Raw genomic sequence first — 25,320 nt, 5'->3', positions numbered from 1 at the left:
GTCGAACTCGGTACACATGTGTTATTAACCCCAGGTTCATTTTGCGCCGGAGTTCCCCTTTAATAGAGAGTGGCAAGGCTCTCCGTAGACGGGCTCTGACGGCACCTTCTCAGCAAGCAAGTGCGCCTGCAGCTGCAGGGGGCGCCAATTTGCCAGTTCCCCACACAGATATGACAGATAGAAAACCATGTAGCGGTGCAGATTTATTTATTTATTTTCCAAGTGCTCTTGCCGCCCCCCTTGTGTCATGAAAAAATTACACAAATGACACAAATGATTATGTTCGCCCGTGCCTAAAACCGCTACTGTCTAGAAAACTGGCGAGTTTTTTTTTTTTTTTTTTTGTTTTTTTGAAGGCGCTCGTGCGCCCTCACATAGATTGCGCCCTGGGCGGTCGCCCACGTTGCCCATAGCAAAAACCGGCCCTGACGATTCGATCCCCGGAATGTGCCACATGCTGAAGTGTGAAGTGCTGAACATGCTCCCAGTGACACGCACTGGTGTGTGCTTGTGTGAGCGAATGCGTAGATGTGTCTGTGACTGTAAAGCGCTTTGAGTACCAATAGGTAGAAAGGTACTACCTAAAAGCAAGGCCATGGAAATCAAGTATTTTCAATCCGTGAAACAGAAAATAAAATCTTTATTATTTTACATTGCATATTCTGTTTCTATTGATGTGATTATTTACGACGACTTTCTCTCAGCGGGACAGTAAAACCTTCGGAAAAACGAGCAGCCGCGAATGCCACATGGACTGCTCACAACGTATAACGTAATACGTACGGCGTGGAGACGTCAGTGACGTAGAGAGAGCAAGGCGCCCCGGTGCTTCCTGGTGGTGTGTTTAAAGAGTCCCAGTTGGAGGAAAGCAGTGTTGAAAAGAGTTGCCACGATTTTGTAAAGTGTTTTAAGCAACACACACAGCAGAGCCAGGGGAGATGCCAAACAATAGGTATGTTTTGACTGTTTGTTTTTTTTTTACTCCTCGTTAACGTTAAACAGTTACATCAGCGGCGCCGTAAGTTAACGTTCAATTCCATCCATGCGAAATTTAGCCAACACTAATGCAATGCTATTGTTTAGGTTAGATGTCCTGTTGTTGCGTTCTAATTAAAAAACTAGCATTATCGTTTATATTTCAGTACGAACATTTCCATGTTAACTGAATCATGTTTTTCTGAACCTTCAGTCTGTGCCGCTTTATTTTAAAACTACTAACGGTGATCTATACCGCGCTTTTCTCTCATCTAGGCCTCAGTTTACCAGTGGTCCCTTCCCATTATGAGTTGGCTAAGAATGTAGTAATAAAAAGCCAGCACAGATCTGTACGCATTTGCACTTTGAAAGAGAAACAGTAGAGCATGGGGTTTTCTTTTGCATATAGAATTTGCGCGGTCACACAGCTAGTGGCTGCATCAATATGGCGGGCAGATAGAGACTCTTCTTTAAAGTAAAGCAGGACGCTAAGCAATCATTCTCTGTAGTGTTTCTGTAAAGGAACAGGCTAAAGCATGTTTAAGGATATTTATGTTATTTCTGTTATGAGAGTATCTGCTTGCTGCTCCATCCACCCAGCATGCCACTGCAGGATTTGCCATGCCTGAGTCTTCAGGGCTCCATGTTGTCTCAGCCCAAAAGAATCAAACGCAAATCCAGAGGCTGCCTCATCGAGGGCCTGGACACTGAATGCACTCCAACAGAGCTCATCCAGCAGTGTTCACCACACCACAAGCACCAGCGGCTGCTCTGCAAGGGCAAAGAGAATGAGGACAAATTTGTCCTTGCCAGGAGATCAAGGAGGAGAAAAGAATCCAAGTCAGGTAGGAAACCAGTCAGACCTCCTTTAAGAAGCTGCAGTGTATTATTTTTTTTTCACGTGAGATGAACTGTGGGTTTTGGGTCATTTTAATCCAGTTTTTCACTCAACAGACATTTCATGGGACCACCTACCAGATGAGCTACTCCTTGGAATCCTCTTCTACCTCCCTCTGCAGGACCTACTCAGAATATCTGTAGTATCTAAGCGCTGGCATCGTTTGGCGTGAGTTACCAATAGTTCCAATAATAATGTTTGGTATTTAGAAGTTTAGAACTACTACTAACTGTCAGGGAGGAATTTGCGGTGATGCCGATGAAGAAGTACCAAAGTCCGTCCTGTATGTCTTATGCTGAAGGAGTTTATTTAGGCTCGATCGAGGAGAACAGAAGATTTGTCATCACAACATAAGTGCATGAGTCCACCTCAGTTCTAAGGGTCAAACAGTAAAGCTCAGATTCTTATACTAGAAAGGTGGGCTGAGGCAGCAAAGGGGAGATGTGTTAACATCCAATTGGCTATAGTACATAAACATGACAGCTGTGTCTGTAGATAGTCAGAAAGTGAGATTGAAGATGCCAAAGAGGGACCATGGCCTTGGCATGTTCCTCAAAGAGAAAATAGGGCAGATAACTGACCCCAGCAGTAATCTAACAGAAAGTCACTATGACACAGATGGATTGACTGTTAACTACACAAACTATCTATAGCCAAGAGAAATTATTCTCTAACACTAACTAGCTGTAAACAGATATTGGAATCTTGCCTCCAGGTTAATTCTGCAGTTTATTTACAGCGGACTGACTATAGACTCCACTGTGTTACAGATTTGACGATTGTTTGTGGCACAGCGTGGATCTGGAAGGTTTGACCCACATGGGACCAGCTCTGCAGCAGGTGCTAAAGACTGGAGTTTGCAGGCTGCGCTGCCCTCGTGCCTTTGTGGAAGAACTGCACTTAACAATCCCAGTGTGAGTCCATTATTTGGGGATGCTGTGATCATGTATTATTTTGCATTTGCAAAGAGGAAACTAGACTAGTAGAGATATTGTATGTAGTATAACTCTTTACAGTTTCAAAACAAAACAATGACTCACAGAAGGAAAAAAACATTGCTTGACGGTACTGTATGTTTTTGTCTTTTTGATTGCCTAGCCCATTGCAACTAGTTCAGCTTGATCTGTCCAGTTCCATTATCCCCACCTCAGCTCTGGAATGCATCATTTGCCACTGCAGACAGCTGGAGTATCTGAGCCTTGAAAGTCAACAGCTCTCAGACACCATCATCAAGTGAGTTTTCAGCGATCTGGTTCCATTGCATGGAGAAACTGTTTCTCTGCATATTGCTTCTTCTATCCCCTCCTACATAAATTTGAAGAATTATCTTTTAAAACCTGAAGCTTATTTAGTCTCTATTGATGAATCAGTATAACATCAGTACATGAAGGTGTGTTTGCTTTAAAGTGTGTGTGCACTTGTTTTCTTCTCTCTGGAAGTGATACACTTTAAGTAAGATTTTTTTTTTTCTTCTTTTGTGGTGTGTCTCAGCTCTCTTGCTAAGAACCCAAATCTGCTGCAGCTCAACCTGAGTGGCTGCTCTGGCTTCTCTGCACCCACTTTGGCTGACATGCTCAAATCCTGCTCCAGGTCAGCTGCTCGGCATGTTCAGTTGTCCACTTTGTCCTCTGGTTCCATTCATACTTGATCTCTACTTACTTATGCTGTGTCTCTGTTGTGTTTGCAGTATAGAGCAGTTGAACATATCATGGTGCGGCTTCAACAGTGATCATGTGAAGAGTGTTGTTAATAATCTGAGTTCGCGTGTTACCCACCTCAACCTCAGCGGTTACAGAGAGAACCTCACACTAAATGGTAAGTTTGGGATGTTTGAATGGTTACCAGAAGCAGTCTAATATCAATTCATGCAGTAGCACTCAAATCAGATGCAGCCGTTTAGAATTAATTCAGTTCAATTCAATTTTATTCATATAGCGTCAATAACAATACAAATCGTCTCAAGACGCTTTACAAATCCCGGCCTGAAACCCCCAGAGCAAGCCTGAAGGCAACGGTGGCAAGGAAAAACTTTTTCCCTTTTAACGGGAAGAAACCTTGAGCAGAACCCAGCTCATATGGAGGGACCCATCTGCCTAAGGCTGGCTGGGTACAGACGGAAGAAAGAGAGAAGAGAACAGCAAGATAAACATACATCTGTCATAGATACACATATCTGACTAAAGTGTACATGTGGAATCTTATGATACAAACTGATGATGTTACATGACAGTTTGAAAATGTAAGAGGAATCATAGGCAGGTTGGAGAATTGTTCATTCAGGTAGGAGTGGATAACTGCAGGATTCCATGAAGACTGGGCAGGCTGATGAGACCACGACAACAGATGTAGTATAGAGCTCTACAGGAAACGCACAACTCCAGGCCAGAGATACTCACAAGAGGAGGAGGGAATTACCACCCTTAGCCAAGGGGGCAGTTAGTAGCCAGTTTCCACTTTCATAACAATACATTGTTTCAGTTGCGGGATGTCTTTCTTCATAGAAACTCATTCACAAAATGACAGCAAGCAGCCAATAACAATACAGCAGGCTTGTGTGATTTTAGGCCAGAGTACCCTAGGTTAGCTGAAGACACCTGAAATAAGCCTTGTATTCTTGTGTACACAAATTATAATCTGACAGCAGGAGTCGTGTGCGTCTAGATATGAGCAGGGTAATGTGTCTATTTTTCTCAGTGTACAGTACCTGCACCTAGCCGACTCTATCTCTTACTACTTTTGTCATCAATCACACTGGTATGGTTTCCTTTTTCACATAGTTCTGCTGACCACTCATATTCTATTCATATATTTTGACGTTTTCTTGGTAAACTTATGGCTTCTGTAGTCACTGCTTCTCCTTATGGTTGGCTGAAGCGTTGCAACACTTCTCTGGCTATATTCACTTCTGCATTTCAGTGTCCTGCCACGGACCTGTACAGGCCTGCTAGAAATAAAATTGTCTGGCGAATATAAGTTTATAAGATCTGTGTGATAGACTTTTTACTTTGTAACTGAGATCTGAGATGATGGTATCATGTCTCATTATATAGATGTGAAGGTGCTGGTGGAAAGATGCCCCCAAATTCAAACTCTAGATTTGAGGTAAGATTTTATTTTTTATTTATTATTGTGCCTTTTTGATGATTGGTAGATTACAGCTATTACTCCCGGTTAAAAATTTAAATCAAAACTTCCAGAATTCCTAGTGCTAACTTGCTGTCTGTTGTCAGTTTTAGGCAACAAAAACACTTCAGAAAAGATGGTGGTTTTGGTTCAGTATTACACCAGGCAATCATCTTTCTCTCACCCTATGCAAAGGTTATCAATGCCTAAACATATACTGGAAGTGGTGGCAAAATACTGCAGCCACTACAAGTGCCTATCTAATCTAAACATAATCTGAACCCAGTTACCTTTTAAAATGTAATTGCGATAAAGGAGACCGGGTTGTTTCACTATGTAGTTCCGTAAGGCTTTCAGTAAAAGCTCAGTGGCAAACCCCTTGTTTTTGTCCCTTGCATGCTTTCATTAAGTTTTTAATCGGAAAGAAATTGACTCTATCAAAACACTTGCTGTTATGTATTGTATGCATCTGTGCATAAATGTGACATGTCTGAGACATGGTTGAAAAGGTTCTTCTGTCCCAGAGTGGCCACAAACATTGAGTGCAGCTTTAAGCTGTGTGAAATCTTCCGCCTTCACCGTGGTTCCTCTGTGTTACAGTGACAGCACTCTGTTGATGGCTGACAGTTTCCACGTCTTCAAACATCTCAAGTATCTGCTCCATCTGTCCTTGAGTCGCTGCTATAACATTCACCTTGCTGCTCTCAGGTAAAACCCCTCCACCTTCCGTCTCTACTTCTGGTACTCTGGCAATATCCCAGTACTTTCACTTGTGTTGAGTGCGCGTTCATACACCATCAGGTAGCAGATGTGCTTCCCATAATTTACCAGTTTCTACTGCTCCACTCCAGTCCAACTGATGGCATTTACAAGCTTAGTCTAGAAGCTTATATGTGATGATTAATCTAATCCAAATGCTACAAGGTGATGGCAAAACACATGCATCACTTAGTTCTGCTTAATTGATAATATTGCATATGTAAGACTGTCAACACAGTATATTCTTATCACAGTTGTTAACCTTAGCACCTGCTATTTATTTAATCTTTTAATAATTAAATTTTATTAGATCTAGTCAACAAAGGGTTAGAGCAGACCTGGGCATGACACGGCCCGCGGGCCGTATACGGCCCTTTGGCTGACTCTGACCGGCCCGCGTAAAGCTTGTCATTTGTTTTCGACAGAACTTTTTTTTTTTTTTTTTTTTTTTTTTGCGTGGTGTCCTAAGTTAGCATGCTAATGCCGTGTTAAACACACTGTTATTTGGCTATCGGACACTTTCAGTGTGTCTGTATGTTAGCGTGTATGTTAACAGACTGGTGTTTAGCTGCTGCAGTGATGTTGTCATTTATAGTAAGTTTTCTGTCTGCCCTGTGTGCTACCGTGTAACAGTAAGCTTTAGCCCGTTGTCTGCTAACTGGTCTGCTAACTGGTGACATAGTGACGTTGCTAACCGGTACATCGTTACTTTGTGTCAGAATCTCCGTTAACAGTATTATTGGTCCACCGTATGAACTTCAGAGCGCCGCGCTGCCGTACCGATACGCTGAGCGGTTGCCAAGGCAACCATGAGACTCTGACAAGTTTGTCAATAAAGGTGGGAGGATGAGCTGATTGACGTTCCTGCTTGACGCACGCAAAATAAATGCGGGTCAGTTCTGATTCTGATACATCCAGAGGTGGACAGAGTATACACCTTCACTACTTGAGTAAAAGTACAGATACTCCTTGTCAAATATTACTCCAATACAAGTAAAAGTAGCTAAGTCAAAATATTACTTAAGTAAAGTACTAAAGTATGTGCTTAAAAAATACTTAAGTAAAAGTATTTAAAAAGTATCTCAGGAAATACAGGAAAGGAAAGTAGCTTTATTGTCATTATACAATCCACTGATGCGATTCAGCTACAGATATGTTTATAGCTCAAAAATAAACAAATGAAGGCAAGAAGCCTCAGAACACAGACTCAGCTGCATTCATCAACAAATGCAATTTCTACATACTGTAGTTACATTTGAACACATCATGAAGTATATTTACCAATACCTAAACATTTATTGTAACATTCAGTTTTGTAACATTGATGGATAAACAACTTGTTGGCTAGTTTACTTACACTTATATCATGTATCACAGCCAAAAATGAGCCGGATAACCCACATACTCAAAAACTGTACTTAAGTACAGTACTCAAGTAAATTTACTTCGTTACTGTCCACCACTGGATACATCGAAAATATTATCTTGCGGGCCGCATACAATTATGGACCTTGAGTTTGACATGTGTGGTTTAGGATCGATTGAGTCGAATGAATGATCATTTATTTAATATACAGTAGTATTAGCCAATATAAATATTATATATGGTCATTTAAAAAACAAATCATACTAATAGATTAACAGTTAAATAACTAAATAAATTTTGTTTATATTTTAAAAGTTCATTGGTACAGATTTCATTAAAGATTTAATTAACTGCACTTTGTAACTTAAATTGCCCCCTGGGGACAAATAAAGTTTTCTGAATCTCAATCTGAATCTGAATAATAGAATGTGTTCATTGTAAAGCATTTCAAGCTTTAAGTATGACTAATTGCTTTCTTGATCATCCCTTTACTAAAAACACCAGCACAAAATAAAACATACCAATGTTGCAGGCGCAGGTTTGAGTTCAGCCTATTGGCACGGCCCTCCAAGATATTTACGATTTCTCATGTGGCCCCTTGAGAAAAATAATTGCCCACCCCTGGGTTAGAGCTTACAGCTGAGGAGAGGTTGCAGCTGTCTCCATTCTTGTGAGGTTTGTGGAAAAGGCATGTGTCTTGTAGTGTGGGAACAAGTGGCCTCTCCTGAATAAATACTAGTAACTTACTCAGAACTGTGTTATCTGTCCATCCTACTCACCAGCGTTGGCATTACTGCAGCTATCTGTTTTCTCCACATCAGAGAAGCTACATCTTAAGATGTAGATATTGGTTTGCTTAACAAGAGTTGCTCATTTTTGGGCAAGTTTACTCCACTGATGGAGTCAGAAGCAGGCACAGGATGGTTATTTGACTAACCTAATAACAAGCGTGTGAACACACCCAGGATGCATACTGCATTCCTTTGGTAGTGTAAACACACAATGCGTCTTGGGCCTTGTTAAAGACCTCCTACTTAGATTAGATTTGATACTTTATATATCCCGTGGGAAATTCGGTGTCCAGTAGCTTCATCGCATGGAAACAAGCAGCTTGTCACTGAACGGGCTTCTCTGCCTGACTGCGGTATACATTGTTCATGATGGATCGGAGTATGTTCAAGGTCCTTGCCTCTGCTACCGATGTCAGACTCCAGCTCTGCCCCTACCACAGAGCCTGCCTTCTGTATCAGTTTGTCCAGCTGCAAAGTGCCCTTCTTCTTAATGCTGCCACCCCAGCACACCACACCACAGCATAGCAGAAGGCACTGGCAACAATAGTCTGGTAGAACATGTCCAGCAGCTTCTGGTAGATATTGAACGATCGATAGTCACTGTACAGATGGTTTGATTTGGTGTATATATCTGCTCTTATCCTATATTTTATGTATATATAGATTTAGATTTATTTTATCTTATTTTTATTTTCTTTCATTTATTTAAGTTTGTGTGTTTATGTACAAGAGAGCAAAATTACTGGAGTCAGATTCCCTGTATGTGCACATACTTGGTCATTTAAGCTGATTCTGATTCTGATCTTAGTCTCCTGAGGAAATAGAGGTGGCTTTTTTGTATACTGAGTCTATGTTAGCCGAGCAGTCCAGTTTGTGATCCCCATTGATGGTTATGGGCTACAGGTGGGGCCTGGACCTCCTTGGTTTTAGCTGTATTGATCAGAAAGTGGTTCGCTCCGCACTTATGAGACAAAGCTGTTGACCAGATTCTTGTGCTCATGTTCCTGTCCATCCCTTATACACCCCACAGTTGCAGTGTCATCTGAGAGCTTCTGCAGGTGACATGACTCTATGTTGTGCTTAATGTCTGAGGTGTACAGGTTGAATATCCCAGATAAAACCTGAAACGTATTCAAGAAAAAGTAGACCAGTTTAAATTAATTGAATAAAGCATATCTATTCACCCAGACTGATTCTTCAGTGTTGAGATCAGGGGCCTGTTTAAAAGATCCAAGATCATCTGGCTGATCCTGATCACTCAAATATAGTGTTTGGTTCTTTAAGAGTGGTAATACTAGCTGCATCAATTTAAGCACGTATTCTGCATGTGATTCCATCCTTGATTCTAAATTTTCTTCTGAATGCTAAAGAAAGCTGTGCTGAAATGTGTTTGGTTCATCCTGCTGTTGTGAATTACTAGATTAGAAGTGTGATAGTAGTTGGTGCTCTGTGCAATTGGGCATGCTCACCTGGCATCTTGTCAGTTACTCAACCTGTGATTCAGTGAGTTTAGACCAGCGGTTCCCAAACTTTTTTTTTTGACCGTGCCCCCCTTTCTATGTCCCAACCAGGTAGACACAATCCCAATCTCCCACACCTTAAAAAAAAAAATAAAAAAAGACGATCTTTTTTTAATAGACATAATATAGGCGGCATGTTTAATGACCAGAACACATAAACACAAAACAAAATAATCGCAAATTTGAATTAAACTGAATATTTTCAATATAATGCAACGGAGGTATGCACAAGCTTCCTCTTTTAAGAGCAAAGAGGATGGATGACAGGCTCAGAGGCAGAAAGCTGATAAGGTGGTAGAAATCTTATATTTCCAGCCGCAAAACTGCAGCAACTTTAAATGACCGTGGAGCTAACACAACCCTGTCATCGTAGCACCGCGGTTATGAAAATTAGAACACCATTAATTTGAATTAAATTGCAATAAAGTTACACACGGCCCACAACATAAATATCCTTCATCACTAAGTTTGCCTTGAGATATCCCACCTGACAGTTTCCCTGATTTCAGCCATTTGATCATTGCAAAAATGATTCACATAAAAGGCCACAAGCTAGGTGTGCATGTACAGTTTGTAGAAGAAGATAAATTCTTCTCCGCCATTACGTTTTTCATCTCGCACACCCCCTAGAGGCAGGGGTGCGCGCACCATACTTTGGGAGCCCCTGGTTTAGACAATCCAAATCTAACTGCTGTTATATTTCTAGCGATCTGGGTAAGATGGTCCCCACACTGTGCCTACTGGACGTGTTTGGCCTTGTACAAGACAGCCACCTTCACTCTCTCAAGAAGGAGATGCCTCACATCAGCATCAACTCCAGGCCTTTCTCCAGTGTCGCCCGACCCACGCCTACCAGCTGGCTCATCGGCTCCCCCAGTGGCCGTACCATGTGGAACAGAATGTGCCGGCTCAGGTTCACACTATAAGCCTCAGTCCTCTGTCGTCATTTTAAACAGAGTTTCTGGTCCTTCAGTATTCTGACACATTTACAGTGAGTTCGGCCTGGTCTGCAGCAGTAGAGCCACGCTTCAGTGTTGCAGATGCCTATAGTCCTGCTGGCATTAATGGTATTAGAGACCACATAATGGACTAGGCCTTTAAGTACTGAACTTGAAAACTTGTAGAAGAATGTTGTGCTTTTCATGTAGGAAAGTTAGTTTTATATGTTAAATGAAGCTCTTGTTGGACGTGTGCACAAAAAATATGAATGGATTTTTGAATCTGTTGGGGTCTAATGTGCTAATTTAAAATATTTTGTAAGGGAAATATGTTTTGAAATGCTCAGATGTAATGATAAAACAGCTGTTTTAATCACTGAACAAGTTTTAATGTAAAATGAGGTATTTGGATTTTGCATCTCCAATCCACCATGGATCTTTTTTAGAACATGTTAAGATACACTTGTTTTATATGTAGGCTTAGACATGATATGTGTTGCTGTAAAGAATCCCAGAAACTGAATTGTGTGAATATGTTCCCAGTAGTTATACTTGGGATAGGTCATCATCAGTGTACATTTGCCTTCTGTCCAGCTGGACAATGTTTGTGCACATGTCTATGTGCCGTTTTATCACTTTATTCTAATGGCAAGCAGGTGAAATCTTGATGAAACATGTATTTTGACTGTTCATTGTCCTTTCTGAGTCTTAACAAGTAAACCACTGTGAACTGTTTATCGCCTTTTTGTTTTCATGGATTTAATTTGGCTCAGATCAGGTTTACGCTTTTGATGAGAGGTGAGGAAATGCAGTGTCCTAACCAAGAACATGTGCATGTATGCATTCAACATATAATTATATACCTGTTTCAGATTAATAATGGATTTGTACAACACTTTAATATTTTAAGAAAACTTCAATGGCATCATTTGGTATTTTTCTATCAAAACTTCTTCTCTACAGTATTGGCAGGAAGAGTAGTCCTCGTCATGTAACGTAATATGAATTTACTACTACTCCACCGCAGTGCAAGGAGCTTTTTACAACTGCCGCAGCTCAGGTTGAATCTACATACAGTTAAAAGATATAATTGAGAGGTTGTATGATAATTAATGGATCAAAGTCTGACCTTACTAAACAAGGATGACGGGGAGAGAATTTTAGTGTAACATGAGATAATTTGATCTTTTTTCTTTCACGGAAATTGTTACTTAGAAACCATGTCAAGATGCCCCAAACTTTACAATGCATACAGTTATAGAGATGTCATTAAATAATGAATGTGATATGCAACTTAATCTCCTTATGCATTACAGCAACAGACTGTGGAGTGTTATCCAAAGTTTGAAATGGTTGCTGTGAACTCACACCATGTGTTCAAAGGAGTTCTTAATAACCGTGACACACCATACATCCTTATGCAGCAACAACAACAGATCATCAGAGAAATGGCAGGAACATGAAGAAAAGGCAAAACAGTTTTGTACATTCTGAGAAAAAATGTCAACTGTTTGATAATACAATCAGAAGGAAGCTTGATCAGCTCCTATGGGTTGAGGGGAGGGGTCTCTGTGGATCATCCCACAGATACTTGGATCAGTTTGGGATCTAGTGAATTTGGAGGCCAAGTCAACACCTTGTGCTGTTCTTCATGTTTTTTGAGTTGTTCCTAAACCACTTGTCTGTGTCAGGCTGCATCCTACTGGGGATGGCTGCTGCTATCAAGGAGTGCCATTGCTATGGGGTGGGGGTGCCTGGTCTGGTCTAGGTGGGTGTTACATGTCTAAATAACATCCACATGAATGCCAGGTCCAAAAGTTTCCCAGCAGAACACTGAATTGTCACAAGATAGTCAATATGGTTTTCTCCTGTCAGTGGTTTTAATGTGGCTGATCGGTGTACAAAAAGCACTTTAAAGCTTAAATTAGTTGGGCATAGAAATATACCACCCTAAGGATATTTGGCATTTTTATATCTGTATGATCTGGTGATACGATCTAGCCTGGAATGAATATCGGAATGTGTCATAAAAAAAAAGTTTAAGCACACAAAAGCATTTCTGTCTCGTACCACTTTATCCAGTTCCAAAACCCACCACATCCTAACATACGGCAATGGCGGTGCGTCCACAAGGCACCATGCCTTTGGCACACTGCATATTACAATTTCCATATGGGCTTGTAAACTAACCCATTCCAGTACTGCGTGTATGCAACACTGTTGCAAAATTTTGTGTAGCTGTGGCATTATTGAGTGAAAAAGAAGCTTTTTCCCCAATTATAGTTTAAACTGTTTCGCATGTCAACATTAGGCACAGCTGCTGTTTAATTAAAGCTCCATTCCCTGTCTTGTGAGAGACCTGAAGATAATTCTCACCTAAAAACTCAGAGCAAAATTAAAACAAAGTAAGAATTTGAGTTCTTACTTTAGTCAATTCCTTTCTCTCCTTTTTGCAACTTTTTGCATGGCTCATACAGCTAGAAAAAAAATATAGACTACGTTCTGAAAATATCTTTACAAACTGTAACAGCTGCTGTGCTTTTCTTTCACAGTATTGATTTACATACTCTGAGTACAAGCTGTTTTTAAAAGATGATATTCTGGTGATATCCTAGATGCTTCTTTTCCACGTGCAGACCCAAAACCAACAATGAATGTATCCTGCGTGTATCAAAGCCTGATGTATCATATCCCTCTGTGCTATAGAGCTCCATGATAAAATATTAAAATCAGTGAATGCTCCTTTATTACCATGAACACACACTCTAGTTTATTAAACTCAGTCTCACATAAACTGTCCTGTTACCTAAAGTATTCACAAGAACCTCAAATATGGATCAATACAACACTGAACACTGTCCCCAATCTGTCCTCACGAGCACTGTGAACAGGAGCACTGTGAACTGGTTTTATCTAAATAGAATTTACTGTTTTGACAATAAATTAAGAAATTTCAATGGTATCAGTGCACTGAATTTGGTGCAGTGACGGGCAGTTTATTGTCTGACACAGTTCCTACACAGTGCTTATAACACCAAAGCTTGGGAACAGCGGCATGGAGATTAAAAAGAAAAAAATATATATATATTGAAAATTGGCAAAGTTGATAAAACTATAGCAACAATACCTTTTCTCCAGGTATAAAAATATTAACACTACAGGCTAACAGCTTAAAAACTGTGGCTTCCCTTTGAACACACTGACTTTAAAACTTCGACCTTTTGAACACAGCTGGCTCAAGAGAAAACAAGCCAAATGTCATATGCTCCTGACTTGTCTCAGTTTTCTAGAACAACTGTCCGGAGCTGATCCTCCTCACTTATGCTGATTGTAGCAATGGCACCGTCGTTGAACTCAAAAGAAGTTCCTCCATCCACCACCATGCAGGCATCCCAGCACCGAGAGCGGACACACACCCTGAAGGAGCAGAGCCAATACAGCAGTCATGCATTGTCTTTACAGTTACAGAGTGTAAACGGTTGTTAAGCTTTTGTTTCAACACTAAGAGCATCACTGACTTGCTGGTGAAGCCTCTCTGTCGACTGCTGGAGAAGACTCTATTGACGATAGGCTCCCTGATGCTATAGAACAAACGGCTGTCGTCTGGACTGAACACCAGAGACTCGTTGTACTCCTCAGTAACTGAGCACACAGACATCAATGCCACATTAAAACTGAGTCTGTAAAAGGTATAATACTTACAGAGGATTTTGAGCTCACCTTTTTCAATAAATTCTTGGTTAAGTGGGATTTTAAGACCTGTCTGGGACTTTCCTGAAAAACAAAAAAGAAAGTTTGATATGTTGTCATGTTGTCATAAGAGCCCACAGATTAACATACCAATTTTTAGGACGTCCTCCACTGCTTGTTCTGCAAGTTTATTGATGTTGTAGGACCTGTGGACAGCATGAGAGAGGGTCATGAGATGTCTTATTGTAATGGAGTGTAGTGAATAAGCACTGAGATGCGTTAGTAGACTTAATGATTTGAACAAAAGAATTCTCCTGTAAGCCAACATCCCAGTAGAATTATGATGTCATTTTAAACAGTTGCTCATTCCACCACGTCCTTGCTTGACTAACATAATTTGCATCCCCTTTAAATTATGTGCAGTCTCTCATACTAAAAATAGATACTAAATTATGACTGATTATGATATGGGGAAAATGACCAAAGCATGTCACAAACTTTTTAGTCTTCTTTCCAACCCGAACATTACACAGACAGTTTTCATGGACTTTTACTGCAGGACTGTATTTTTACTGTAGTATCACGCCTTTTTATTCAGACTACACTAAGGTGTACACCAAGTTGTGCTGGTGATTACAAAAAAGGTTTTTCAAACAGTCTATAGGTTCACATTTCAATACCTTTAACATTTTTTAGTAAATCTCAGTGAATGCTTTCGATATTGACTGTTTAAATGATCACTTTCTCAACATTTTCTACTGCTGCTGTCGACAAAAGCATTCCAACATTTTGAAAGCATATAAGTTTTAGACATTGCGAGAACAAAATATACCCTGCAAGGCCTATAAATTCCCCTTTTCCTATTGCAGTTGACTATAACACCCAAAGTCTTGTTTGAAACTGTATTAGAACAAACTGTCGCTTTTATGAGGATGTTAGCCATGAGCTATGTCCCAACTTCAGTCTTAACCCTCTTTCTATGCAGTATGTGAGTCATAGGTACTAGCTAAATAATTAGTATTTAAAAGTTGATTATATTTATGTGTACCAGGCTTTGGATCCTGTTCCTGTGCAAATGCTGAGTCCTGAACTCTTCTGTTTTTCCCATGGGCCATCATCCACGGAGATTTCGTAGTAGGATGCCCTATGAAGCGAGAGGTTAACTTGGGGTTTGAAGGATTTTAAATTCACCCTGTGGTGGACAGAGATTTTCACTGATGAGTGCTGGAGAGACAAGCAGCATGATGGTGGGGAGACTGGGGAATAAAGAGGGTTACAATATGCACATAGACACAGGAACTTTTTAGGTGTTTAGATGGATGGATAATTTGGGTGACTGTGGTACCTGGAGGACAAAGATTCTCCGATGAAGACTTCATTCAGGCTTCTAATAGGAAGGAGGCTAGGCTTGGAGAAGCTCTTTTGTAGTGTTTCTGTTCGTGAACAACATCACTGAATTAGAAGAACAGCTAGAGAAATATATTAACAATTGTCATTTTCTAAATATCACCCCAGTTCAATCAATCTAACATAATTTTTTTTCCACAAAAATCTCTCAATGGCATGGCATTGGAAAGCAGACAGGACAAACAGACGGGACAGGACAGACAGACATGCTGGTGGTAGAGTCATACTCCGCTGGCTGTCCATGGTGGTGATGCGGTGGGCTTGGCTGTGCTGCTCCAGGCTTAGCTGCTGTTCGTGCAGGTCTACGGGGGTTGGATTTATTCCTGTGCCTTCTAAGTACAGACGGATTCTCTGACGCCACAGCCACCTGAACACAATACAGGAAATATGAGGGAAAAAGCTCTGCAATCTGATACAGTTTTAGAAGAGTAAGATTAGAGTAATAGTAGTAAAAGTAATTAAATTAGACTTCACCGGAACTTATGGCTATGAAAAAATGTGGTACAGATGATTAAATGGTAAATGGCCTTGCTTTTATATAGCACCTTTCTACCTATTGGTACTTAAAGCACTTTATAGTCACAGACACATGTACCCATTCGCTCACACATTCACACACCAGTTCCACACTGGGAGAAACTGAGGGTTCAGTGTCTTGCTCAAGGACACTTCACCATGTGGCACATTCCAGGGATCAAACCGCTAACCCTCTGGTTTGTGGACAACCCACTCTACCTACTGAGCCACAGCCGCCCCCATTAGATCTTTTTCTAGATTAGATCCAAATGTACATGCAGAGTATGTACATATGTACAGCAATACATATATTTAAATAAAACAGGCCATGTTCTAGAGTACACAATGACTACTGATATTAGGATATGTACAGATATTGCAGCAGGACATTTAAAGTATAAAACTTTGGTTAACAGAAACTATGGCAATTACAGCAGGACATTTACAAACTATGTACACAGTGAAGTGTCAGCAGTGTAAGGGAAGTTGGAGGATTGAGGTTCTGGAGGGATTCTGAGGTGAAAAGGTGGATTTAAAACATATTGGGACAACTGCTTGGGTTAGATTCAGGTTGAAGATGTCCTCTAGGACCCCGGCCAGCTAACCTGCACAAGTCATCAGTATGAGTCCGAGTATGTTATCGGGCCCCGCAGCCTTGCATTTCCCCATTGTGGCTGCAATTTCCCCATTGTGGGACTAATAAAGGTTTTCTTAGGTTTTCTTATTAATTTGGCTCAATGCAGGACAGACTTCAGTACTGGAGAGTATGAGGGGCTGGTGTGCTGAAGGCGATGTTGCAGGCCTTCAGCAAGAGTCAAACTTCCCTGTTCATCCATGGTGATGTTGTATGGCATCCGATGGCACTGGGGCACTAGTGTATATAGACGATGTGACAGAAGAAATAACCAGCCAGATTAATTTTTGAGTATCATAGGATTATACTGTCTGCTCAGATTCAGTCAAATGAAGCAAAGTTGATTGGGTAGCACTTCACAGTAGCGAGGCACAATGACCCAAAACAGACAGTGAGAGCAACCCAGGAGGTAACGATACAAAATAGTCTCAGATATCCTTGGGTTCCTGTCTTAAGGAAGTCATTATATAACCTAAACTTTAATAAGATGAGACAGAATGCATCACATTACTGAGTGGTATGATGACTGCATGGTCCCATGCTGTTTATATTTGTATACTAATTTTAGGGATCAATATGGTTCTTTCAGGCATTTTAAAATCTTGTGGATGAACCCAACTTTTTCATTTCCTATGATGTTGAAAAAGGGGTACTATGTTATATAGAAAATGCACATGTATACATGTGGTGTAAGTGAAGCTGTCCAAACAATTTACAATGTAAATATGTGTGCGTTAAATTATGCTTTGTGCTGCCTGTAGTACTGTAGTACTTATATATTTTCTTACTACTGGCTGCAGGTACAACAGTACATTTCACTGTGCATTGTACTATGTATAACTGTGCATGTGACAAATAAAACCTATCTATCTATCTATCTATCTACTACTGACTGTAGAGGTTTAGGGTCTTGAATTGTAAGTATAAGACAAACATGCATGCACTTCTTTAATTGTATCCTGTTGTTTTTCTCTTTCAATCAGTTACCACGTGTTGTGTGACACAAGAATATACCCATTTGTATTACCATAACCTCATGCCCTGTGTATTACAGGAGGACGATGTAGAGATCTTTAGAAGTAGGTTTTTATAGGACACTGTAACCGGATTTAGGATATTCAACAAAGTCTGATCACTGGGGTAGACACCATGTGACTTTTTCCAGACAACACAGGTTTAAACTTGTCTTGAACTCTTAAGCTGATAACAGATCAACATTCAGTTTACAGTGACAAAGGAATTTGGATATATTGCTAAAGTCTTCACATTATTAAATATTTTGATGGTAGCTTGAGTAAAAAGCTACAAAAAAGATGATGGAAATTAACTGACAGTGAACACAGGAAAAAATGGGGCATATGTAAATACGCACCTGAACTCACCGCGGCAGAGTTTCTCCAGCGCCTCAGGGAAGGCACGAGTATAACGCACAGGCAGGCACAGATGACCTTCTGACCTTTAGTAGAAAAGCAAACATTTTAAATGAACTCAGCTGAATATAGTGTAAAATAGTGAGAGTCAAGTAAGGAAAAGATAACAGATGTCCGGTTTACTGAAGTGCGTGTACGCTAAATTTCATTTTTCTTTAAATAAAGCTACAATGTAACAATTAGTCTTTAATTTAACAATCCAAACTGTGCTGTTTTACCTTTCAGGGTCTGTGTTTACTCCAACAACTGGTTTGTCCTTGCTGAAAACCTTACTGGCAACAAGCAGCATTGTTCCATCACCTAACAAAACAAATTGCAGTTAGAGAACTTGTATTGTGCACTTGTGTCCCTTGTCTGAAGCTTTTGTTCATTTGAGTCCACCCCTTTTCATTTATGTGAATGTATGGTATTGATAATGACCACTGAAACATTTACAAAGGGTGACTTTCCTGTGCAACACTTACATATCTATAATTGATCAATGTCATAGGCGTTATATAGGGAGACTGTAGCACAGAAAGGGGAAAGAATCAAAATCCAATGACAAAATGATGTGAAATTCCTACCTCCAGCAGAAATGATGGCATCTGCCCATCGCACCACCTCTTCATCATATTCTCCTCTCTTCACAACTCGTACATCAATGCCTTCTGTCCTGAAAACACAAAATGATACAAACTGTGCTTCAGCTGCTAAAAAGCAAATCATATATATCTACCTACAGAATGGCTGTCATAATCTGTTGGGTTATATCTTACTGCAGGCTCTTCACAATATGTTCCACGTTGTTAGTGTGGATCTTGTGTCTTTCCAGCAATCCACTGTAACTGGAGCCCTTCATAGCAAGCTGCAAAACACAAGTATAGCACAGTTCAAGATTGAAAAAGACAAAAGGGTGAAAAGTAATATGCAGAAATTTGTTATGCCTCAGGGGCCATAAACATTCCTGAAAGTAAAATGCAGTCTTACCAGCTGTTTTAGATCTTCTTCAGATAGCCCTGCATAGCGATACCGCTGCTGTTCAAACTCATATCGCGTAGTCTTTGTAACCACTGCTACTTTTTCAGGTTTGAATCCAACTTTAGCCTGTGTTGACACTTTGCACACTGAAGTGACGAGGGGGCGAAGTGAACCTCCATACAGTAGCTTGACAGCTCGATTCCCAAAGCACAACACGTTTAGTACAGAGCGGCGAGACATTCTTTTAAAGTGAACACGACTAAAACTAACTGACAGTCAATAATTACAAGTGTCCTACTCGGTAGAGCTGACAAACTGGATAATATCAGTCTACTGGCCAGATGTAGTTATTGTTCATTACAAGTCAAGAAGTTTGACACACTCCCAGCTGCCAAGGAAGGTCACCAATCTCTTCCCTAGCAAATGGGTGACCCGTTTAACACGTATTATTTACCACTTTTTTTCCAAATCGAGAGTATCCTCGGGCAGGTAACATTAGCAAGAACAACAGTTATCTTGCCATTTAACTAGGTATCAATACGTACAAACCGTATATGGTAAGGTTAATAGCTTACGATACCAGCCGAGCTTTGAAAGCTAATGTAGTAGCTAGCAGCTGGCTCACAAGTCATAAACCTGCATATCACATCTTTCGATTGGTTTTACTCAAACCACAGACCACACTAACGCCCTACCAGACACATTGGATCCCAAAGCCTTTTAAACACGAGGTAACACACATGAGGAGGTAAAGAATAAACGGAAACGCATATGAAAAGAGGGAGCACATACAATGCAGTCTGGCACGTCCTCAAATTGTAGGCTACGTAAGCTACGTAGAGTTTAATTTGATTGGGTACGTTCCTGTCAAACCGGAGGTACGCGGTGACGTTTTGTTTTGGCTGAGTCTCCTCGTGATGCGGATGTGTTGGTTGACAACGGACTTTTTGGTCTCGGACCCCATACATACGGACCCCCTTCTATGTCCCAACCGGGTGGAAGCCCCTTAGCAAAAAGTAGTTTATTCAAGTGTACTACAAGTATACTTTTTTATACTAAAATTGAGGTAGTATACTTAAAGTTCACTTTTGTATACTATATTTCATGTAGCTACTTAAAAATAGTAGTTACTTGGTTTATACTGAAAAGTATGAAAAGTCTAAGACTTAGTACATAAAGACTAGGCTACTAAAGAATACTTTAAGACTAAATCTTATACTTGTACTTTACTTTTTACTTCTTTCTGCCACAAAGTACTAATACTTAGTATATCTTAATCCAAGTACAGAATAAGATCAAGTCATTGACTCGTGCATACATTTAATTTAGCAGAATAAAAATGTTTTTCATTACACAATTTGGTTTGAGGCATTACCCCTGTTACAAACTTACATGTTCAAGATCATATAATGCTGGACATTAAAAGTTTACAGTAAATCGTATGTGTGCTCAATTGCATTATCTTTATGTACCTTAAAAACATACACAAAAACAGAGAAACATTTGACTTGATTTTATTGATCAAGTTCTAGTCCCTTTCATAAGAGTTAGGCAATGGTGTTATGTACACAGCATCATCTGTTTCAACAACAACACATTTAGTTTTAATCATGTCAGGCCAGACAGCATTAACACTTTCAGTTTTTTTATCCTCATATATGAAAGTACTTTGTACTGTGAATATTTACATACAGGCCTGTCTGATTTAGTAAGTACCTCAACTAAAACACAACGTAGTTTGGCACATGAACAAAAAGCAGAAATTTGATGTCAAGGTGTTTGTTTAAAAATAACATGAGTATTATATAAATCAGTGACATGGCATATGACATGTGGTAATGATTATACCTACTTGGGGAGCTGACAACACAGTTTGGGGAATATTCTTAAAATTGAATCAAGCAGGACAAGAAAGTTACGCAGATACATGGGGGAATGTATCCTGGCAACAGAAGATGTCCTGGCATATGTCAAGATTTGATGCCTGTAATAACTTGGTCAAACTGTGTCATTGCGTATTTACTTGTTGAAAGGCAGTACCTAAAAGCCTAGGTGTGGAGGAGCTCCTACTGTTGACATCAACTCTAACTTCTCTGTGGGAAACAACAGGCCGACTCATGTCATCTTGTGTGTTGTCCTGTAGTTCTGCCCTGTCCTGGAAAGGTGGGGTGTTCAAATATGAATGTCAATTATTACTCAAGTCATTTCATTCCCCATGGGTATACTGAGTGCATTTTTAACATAAAATCAGCCCAGCATTTTTTGGGATGAGACTGTACATAGTGCATGGGTAGCAATTGCCTTTGAAAACAAAACCAGATTCAAGATCTCTCCTTAAATTGGTGGCACATTGCAAAATTTTACTATAAATATTTGTACATGCAAATTACAAACTAGGCTACGACTTGACGAATTAAGCTGGGAATTGACGTGAGCTTAGACGTGGGCAGTAAGGTATGGCACACAAGGCACGTAGGGTTGGGTTGCCAGGTTGTCAGGTACCAGGACACATGAAACACCATTGATTGATTTCACTTTAAAATCGGGAGATAGCGGGAGAAATTACAAATCAGGAGCAGGGCAATCGGGAGGGTTGGCATGTATGCATGGAGGTGAAGTGGGACATTAAAGGCAGAAAAAAGTCAGACAGTCCAGCCTTTTTCCCAGCAAAGGTTTTAATGTTTGGTGGTAAGTTGTTGCATTTTATTGCTTCCCAGTTACCTTGATAACATTGATTTAATCTGTCACTTTGTCATAGCCCAGTTGTTTGCACGTTGCCCCATACTTAAAGTGTACTTTTATAAACTTAAATATGTTCCAATTTAGTCCAATTAGTATACTTTCTAGTACACAGCAAGTACATGGTCTGTAGTATACCTGCTATACTTATACTCAAGTATACTTAATAAAATGAACTTCAAGTATACTACTTTTTGCTAAGGGGCATCCCCCAATCCCTGACACCTTTAAAAAAAAAAAAAAAAAAAAATGCAACAAACTTTTTTATAGTCATTAAAGGCGGCATGTTTAGTCATGCTCAAATGACAAGAACACACATATAACAAAATAATCACAATCACAACACACATTATTCTAGACATTGAAAACAATTGTACTTTTTGTAAAAATGAACCAGAATCATTGACACATTTATTTTTCTACTGTATATATTCAGTTTTGGACTCGACTGGAAGAATTTATATTATGCAAAACTAAATGTAATGCGAAACTTAAATGCAAAAATATCACTTATTTTGTTCATGACAAGGACCAGTTTGAATTTACTGTCAACTTGTTGATTTTGTTTGGAAAATTTCATCTGCACAAAAGTAGAGTAGCCAAAGTAATACCCTGCTTTATACGATTCACATGTGACTTTGAAGAATACATTAAAGATAACTTCTTCTCCGCCATTACATTTTTCGCGCACCCCCTAGAGGCAGCTCGCACACCCCTCGATTTGTCTAAAAATACACTGCCTGGCCAAATTGATTACAGCACACATTCGCTGTGGCATTGTTTCAATAAGCTTCTGCAATGTCACAAGATTTATTTCCATCCAGTGTTGCGTTAATTTTGTACCAAGATCTTGTATTGATGATGGGAGAGTCTGACCACTGCGCAAAGATTTCTCCAGCACATCCCCAAGATTCTCAATGGGATTAAGGTCTGGACTCTGTGGTGTTCAATCCATGTGTGAAAATGATGTATCATGCTCCCTGAATCACTCTTTCACAATTTGAGGCCAATGAATCCTGACATTGTCATCTTGGAATATGCTTGTGCCATCAGGGAAAAAAAAAAACATTGATGGAATAACCTGGTCATTCAGTATATTCGGGTAGTCAGCTGACCTCATTCTTTGGGCACATAATGTTGCTGAACCTAGACCTGAGAAACTGCAGCAACCCCAGATCATAGCACTGCCCCCACAGGCTTGTACAATAGGCACTAGGCATGATGGGTGCATCACTTCATCTGCCTCTCTTCTTACCCTGATGCACCCATCACTCTGGAACAGGGTAAATCTGGACTCATCAGACCACATGACCTTCTTCCATTGCTCCAGAGTCCAATCTTTATGCTCCCTACAAAATTGAAGCCTTTTTTTCCAGTTAGCCTCACAGATTAGTGTTTTTCTTAAGGCTACACAGCTGTTCAGTCCCAATCCATTGAGTTCCCTTCGCATTGTACGTGTGGAAATGCTCCTACTTTCACTATTAAACATAGCCCTGAGTTCTACTGTTGTTTTTCTTCGATTTGATTTCACCAAACGTTTAAGTGATTGGCAACCACAAGCAATCAGGATTTTTTTCCGACCACATTTCTTCCTCAAACACGATGGTTCTCCACTATCCTTCCAGTTTTTAATAATGTGTTGAACAGTTCTTAACCCAATTTTAGTGGTTCCTGCAATCTCCTTAGATGTTTTCTCTGCTTGATGCATGCCAATGATTTGACCCTTCTCAAACAGACTAACATTTTTTCCATGACCACGGGATGTGGCTTTCAACATGGTTGTGAAATGAGAAGCTACTCATTGCAGCAGTTAGGGTTAAATAACTTGTTGCCAGCTGAAAGATAATCACCCATGCAGTAATTATCCAATAGGAGGCTCGTACCTATTTGCTTAGTTAAATCTTGGTGGTGACGTTTTTTTTTGGCCAGGCAGTGTATGTCAGATGTTGCACTAAAACAGAGGTGTGTAACTGAAAAGCTGACCAGTGCAGAATTCTGGTTCTGGTGAAACCTGTTGTGGTTCAATTGTTCTTTTGCGTCTGTTCATGTCCTTGGGGTAGAGGTGCTGAGCGCGACCACCCATTTACAAATGGTTGTATAACTTGTTTGAGTGCCACTTCAAGCAGAAGTTCTTGAATTACTCCTTCTGAATGATAAGGAGAAGGAGTACAGAGACCTAGCTGAGAGCTTCATAGTATGACGCTACGACAACTTTCTACAACTCAGGAAGACCTCAGGCTGTTCTGCATGTTCTACCAGTATGTAAGTATGTAGTAGCCAGCGTTATCTTCTTTGCTGAAAGAATGGAGAGGAGGTGAGGGGGAATCAAGACTTAGGGGTGCCAACAAGCTGGTCAAGCTGGTGATGGAGACCAACACTGTGGAGGTGGAACTGAACTGTGTGCAGGCAGCGACAGAAAAAAGGATGAGAGAATGGCTGAAAGTCATTATGGAAAACCCCTCCCATCCTTTTTACAGAGCTGAGGAAACTAGGGAGTAGGGGATGTTCAGTTACTTTGAACTCTTCCAGCTATATGCCTCACAGTGTTATTACAACATGTATTATTACAACAACAGATATACTATACATGGATAAAGGGACATGGCAGGCACATGTACATATTCTAGCTCACAGATTTCTGTTTTCTGCTGTGTATATTGTTCAAATGTTCTGCACGTTCTGTTCTTCTACTTATTTTGTGATTTTGTAAACTACTTTTGATGTATATATTTGTGATTATTTCTTTCCTGCTGTTAACTCCCTGTGCTGCTTTTTCTTTTTTGAATTTCCCCTTTGGGTCTCAATCAAAGTCTTGTCTTTTGCTGTCCATGGACATTCACTATGTGGCACTGGGTCAATAATAGACAACAGTTTTCACAGTTGGACGTCTAAGATTTTTCTTTTGGTTGTTGTTTTCATTTAGTGTATTATATTTACAAGAAAGAACTGTGCATAAGACTTTTCGATGCTGGGTTACCAACCAGTCTTGGAAGGCCTGTGCTGTGAGTGTTCAGTCCTGTGATAGACTGCCAAGTGAAAAAAAACAACAACAAAAAAATAAAAAAACGGGCAAGATCTCTTGCCCAATGACAGCTGGGATAGCCCCCCAAATCTTACTGTGAATCAGCCGTTTTACATTACATGTAGTTATTTGATCCACTGTTAAAAAGATACTGATTGCTGCAGTAAGCACAGTGAATGCAGGACAAATACAAACCCCAATTCAAATGAAGTTGGGATGTTGTGTAAAATGTAAATTAACACAGAATACAATGGTTTGCAAATATTTTTCAATCAATTCAATTTTTCAATTTTTTAATTGATGACTTAATTTGAATACACTACAAAGATGAGATATTTAATATACAAACTGATAAACTTTAATGTTTTTTTGCAAATATTCACTCATTTTGAATTTGATACCTGCAACACGTTCCAAAGAAGTTGGAACAGGTGCTCGTTTACACTGTGTTACATCACCTTTCCTCGTAAAAACACTCAAGAAGCATTTGGGCACTGAGGACACCAGTTGTTTAAGCTTTGTGGAATTCTTTCCCATTCTTGCTTGATATAC

General features: G+C 40.0%; 2 protein-coding genes across 3 annotated transcripts; one reads left to right on the top strand and one right to left on the bottom strand.

Annotated features, from left to right (window-relative positions):
• Positions 1–411: 411 nt before the first annotated feature.
• On the top strand, positions 412–11,105 carry skp2 (S-phase kinase-associated protein 2, E3 ubiquitin protein ligase). The gene is made up of 10 exons (XM_084571614.1): positions 412–952; positions 1,576–1,820; positions 1,930–2,041; positions 2,644–2,787; positions 2,972–3,106; positions 3,365–3,463; positions 3,561–3,688; positions 4,924–4,975; positions 5,597–5,704; positions 10,139–11,105. The coding sequence occupies exons 1-10, from the start codon at positions 939–941 to the stop codon at positions 10,356–10,358; spliced, it is 1,257 nt and encodes a 418-aa protein (XP_084427740.1). The 5' UTR covers positions 412–938; the 3' UTR covers positions 10,359–11,105.
• A 144-nt stretch (positions 11,106–11,249) lies between these two features.
• On the bottom strand, positions 11,250–20,004 carry nadk2 (NAD kinase 2, mitochondrial). Of its 2 annotated transcripts, none has more exons than XM_084571612.1 (12): positions 19,017–20,004; positions 18,806–18,894; positions 18,614–18,702; positions 18,266–18,347; positions 17,990–18,073; positions 15,695–15,834; positions 15,406–15,493; positions 15,109–15,252; positions 14,211–14,266; positions 14,091–14,144; positions 13,889–14,012; positions 11,250–13,787 (listed from the first exon to the last, which is right to left on the bottom strand). In XM_084571612.1, exons 1-12 carry the CDS (start codon positions 19,245–19,247, stop codon positions 13,649–13,651), a joined length of 1,320 nt encoding a protein of 439 aa, XP_084427738.1. In that variant the 5' UTR covers positions 19,248–20,004; the 3' UTR covers positions 11,250–13,648. The 2 variants fall into 2 exon arrangements, with proteins under 2 accessions (XP_084427738.1, XP_084427739.1); XM_084571613.1 differs by having other exon boundaries at positions 15,109–15,204; positions 19,017–20,000.
• Positions 20,005–25,320: the final 5,316 nt, after the last annotated feature.

Source organism: Chelon labrosus (genome assembly GCF_963514085.1).
Source record: "Chelon labrosus genome assembly, chromosome: 22".
NCBI classification, from domain to species: domain Eukaryota; kingdom Metazoa; phylum Chordata; class Actinopteri; order Mugiliformes; family Mugilidae; genus Chelon; species Chelon labrosus.
This window is presented reverse-complemented; position numbering and strand designations above follow the sequence as displayed.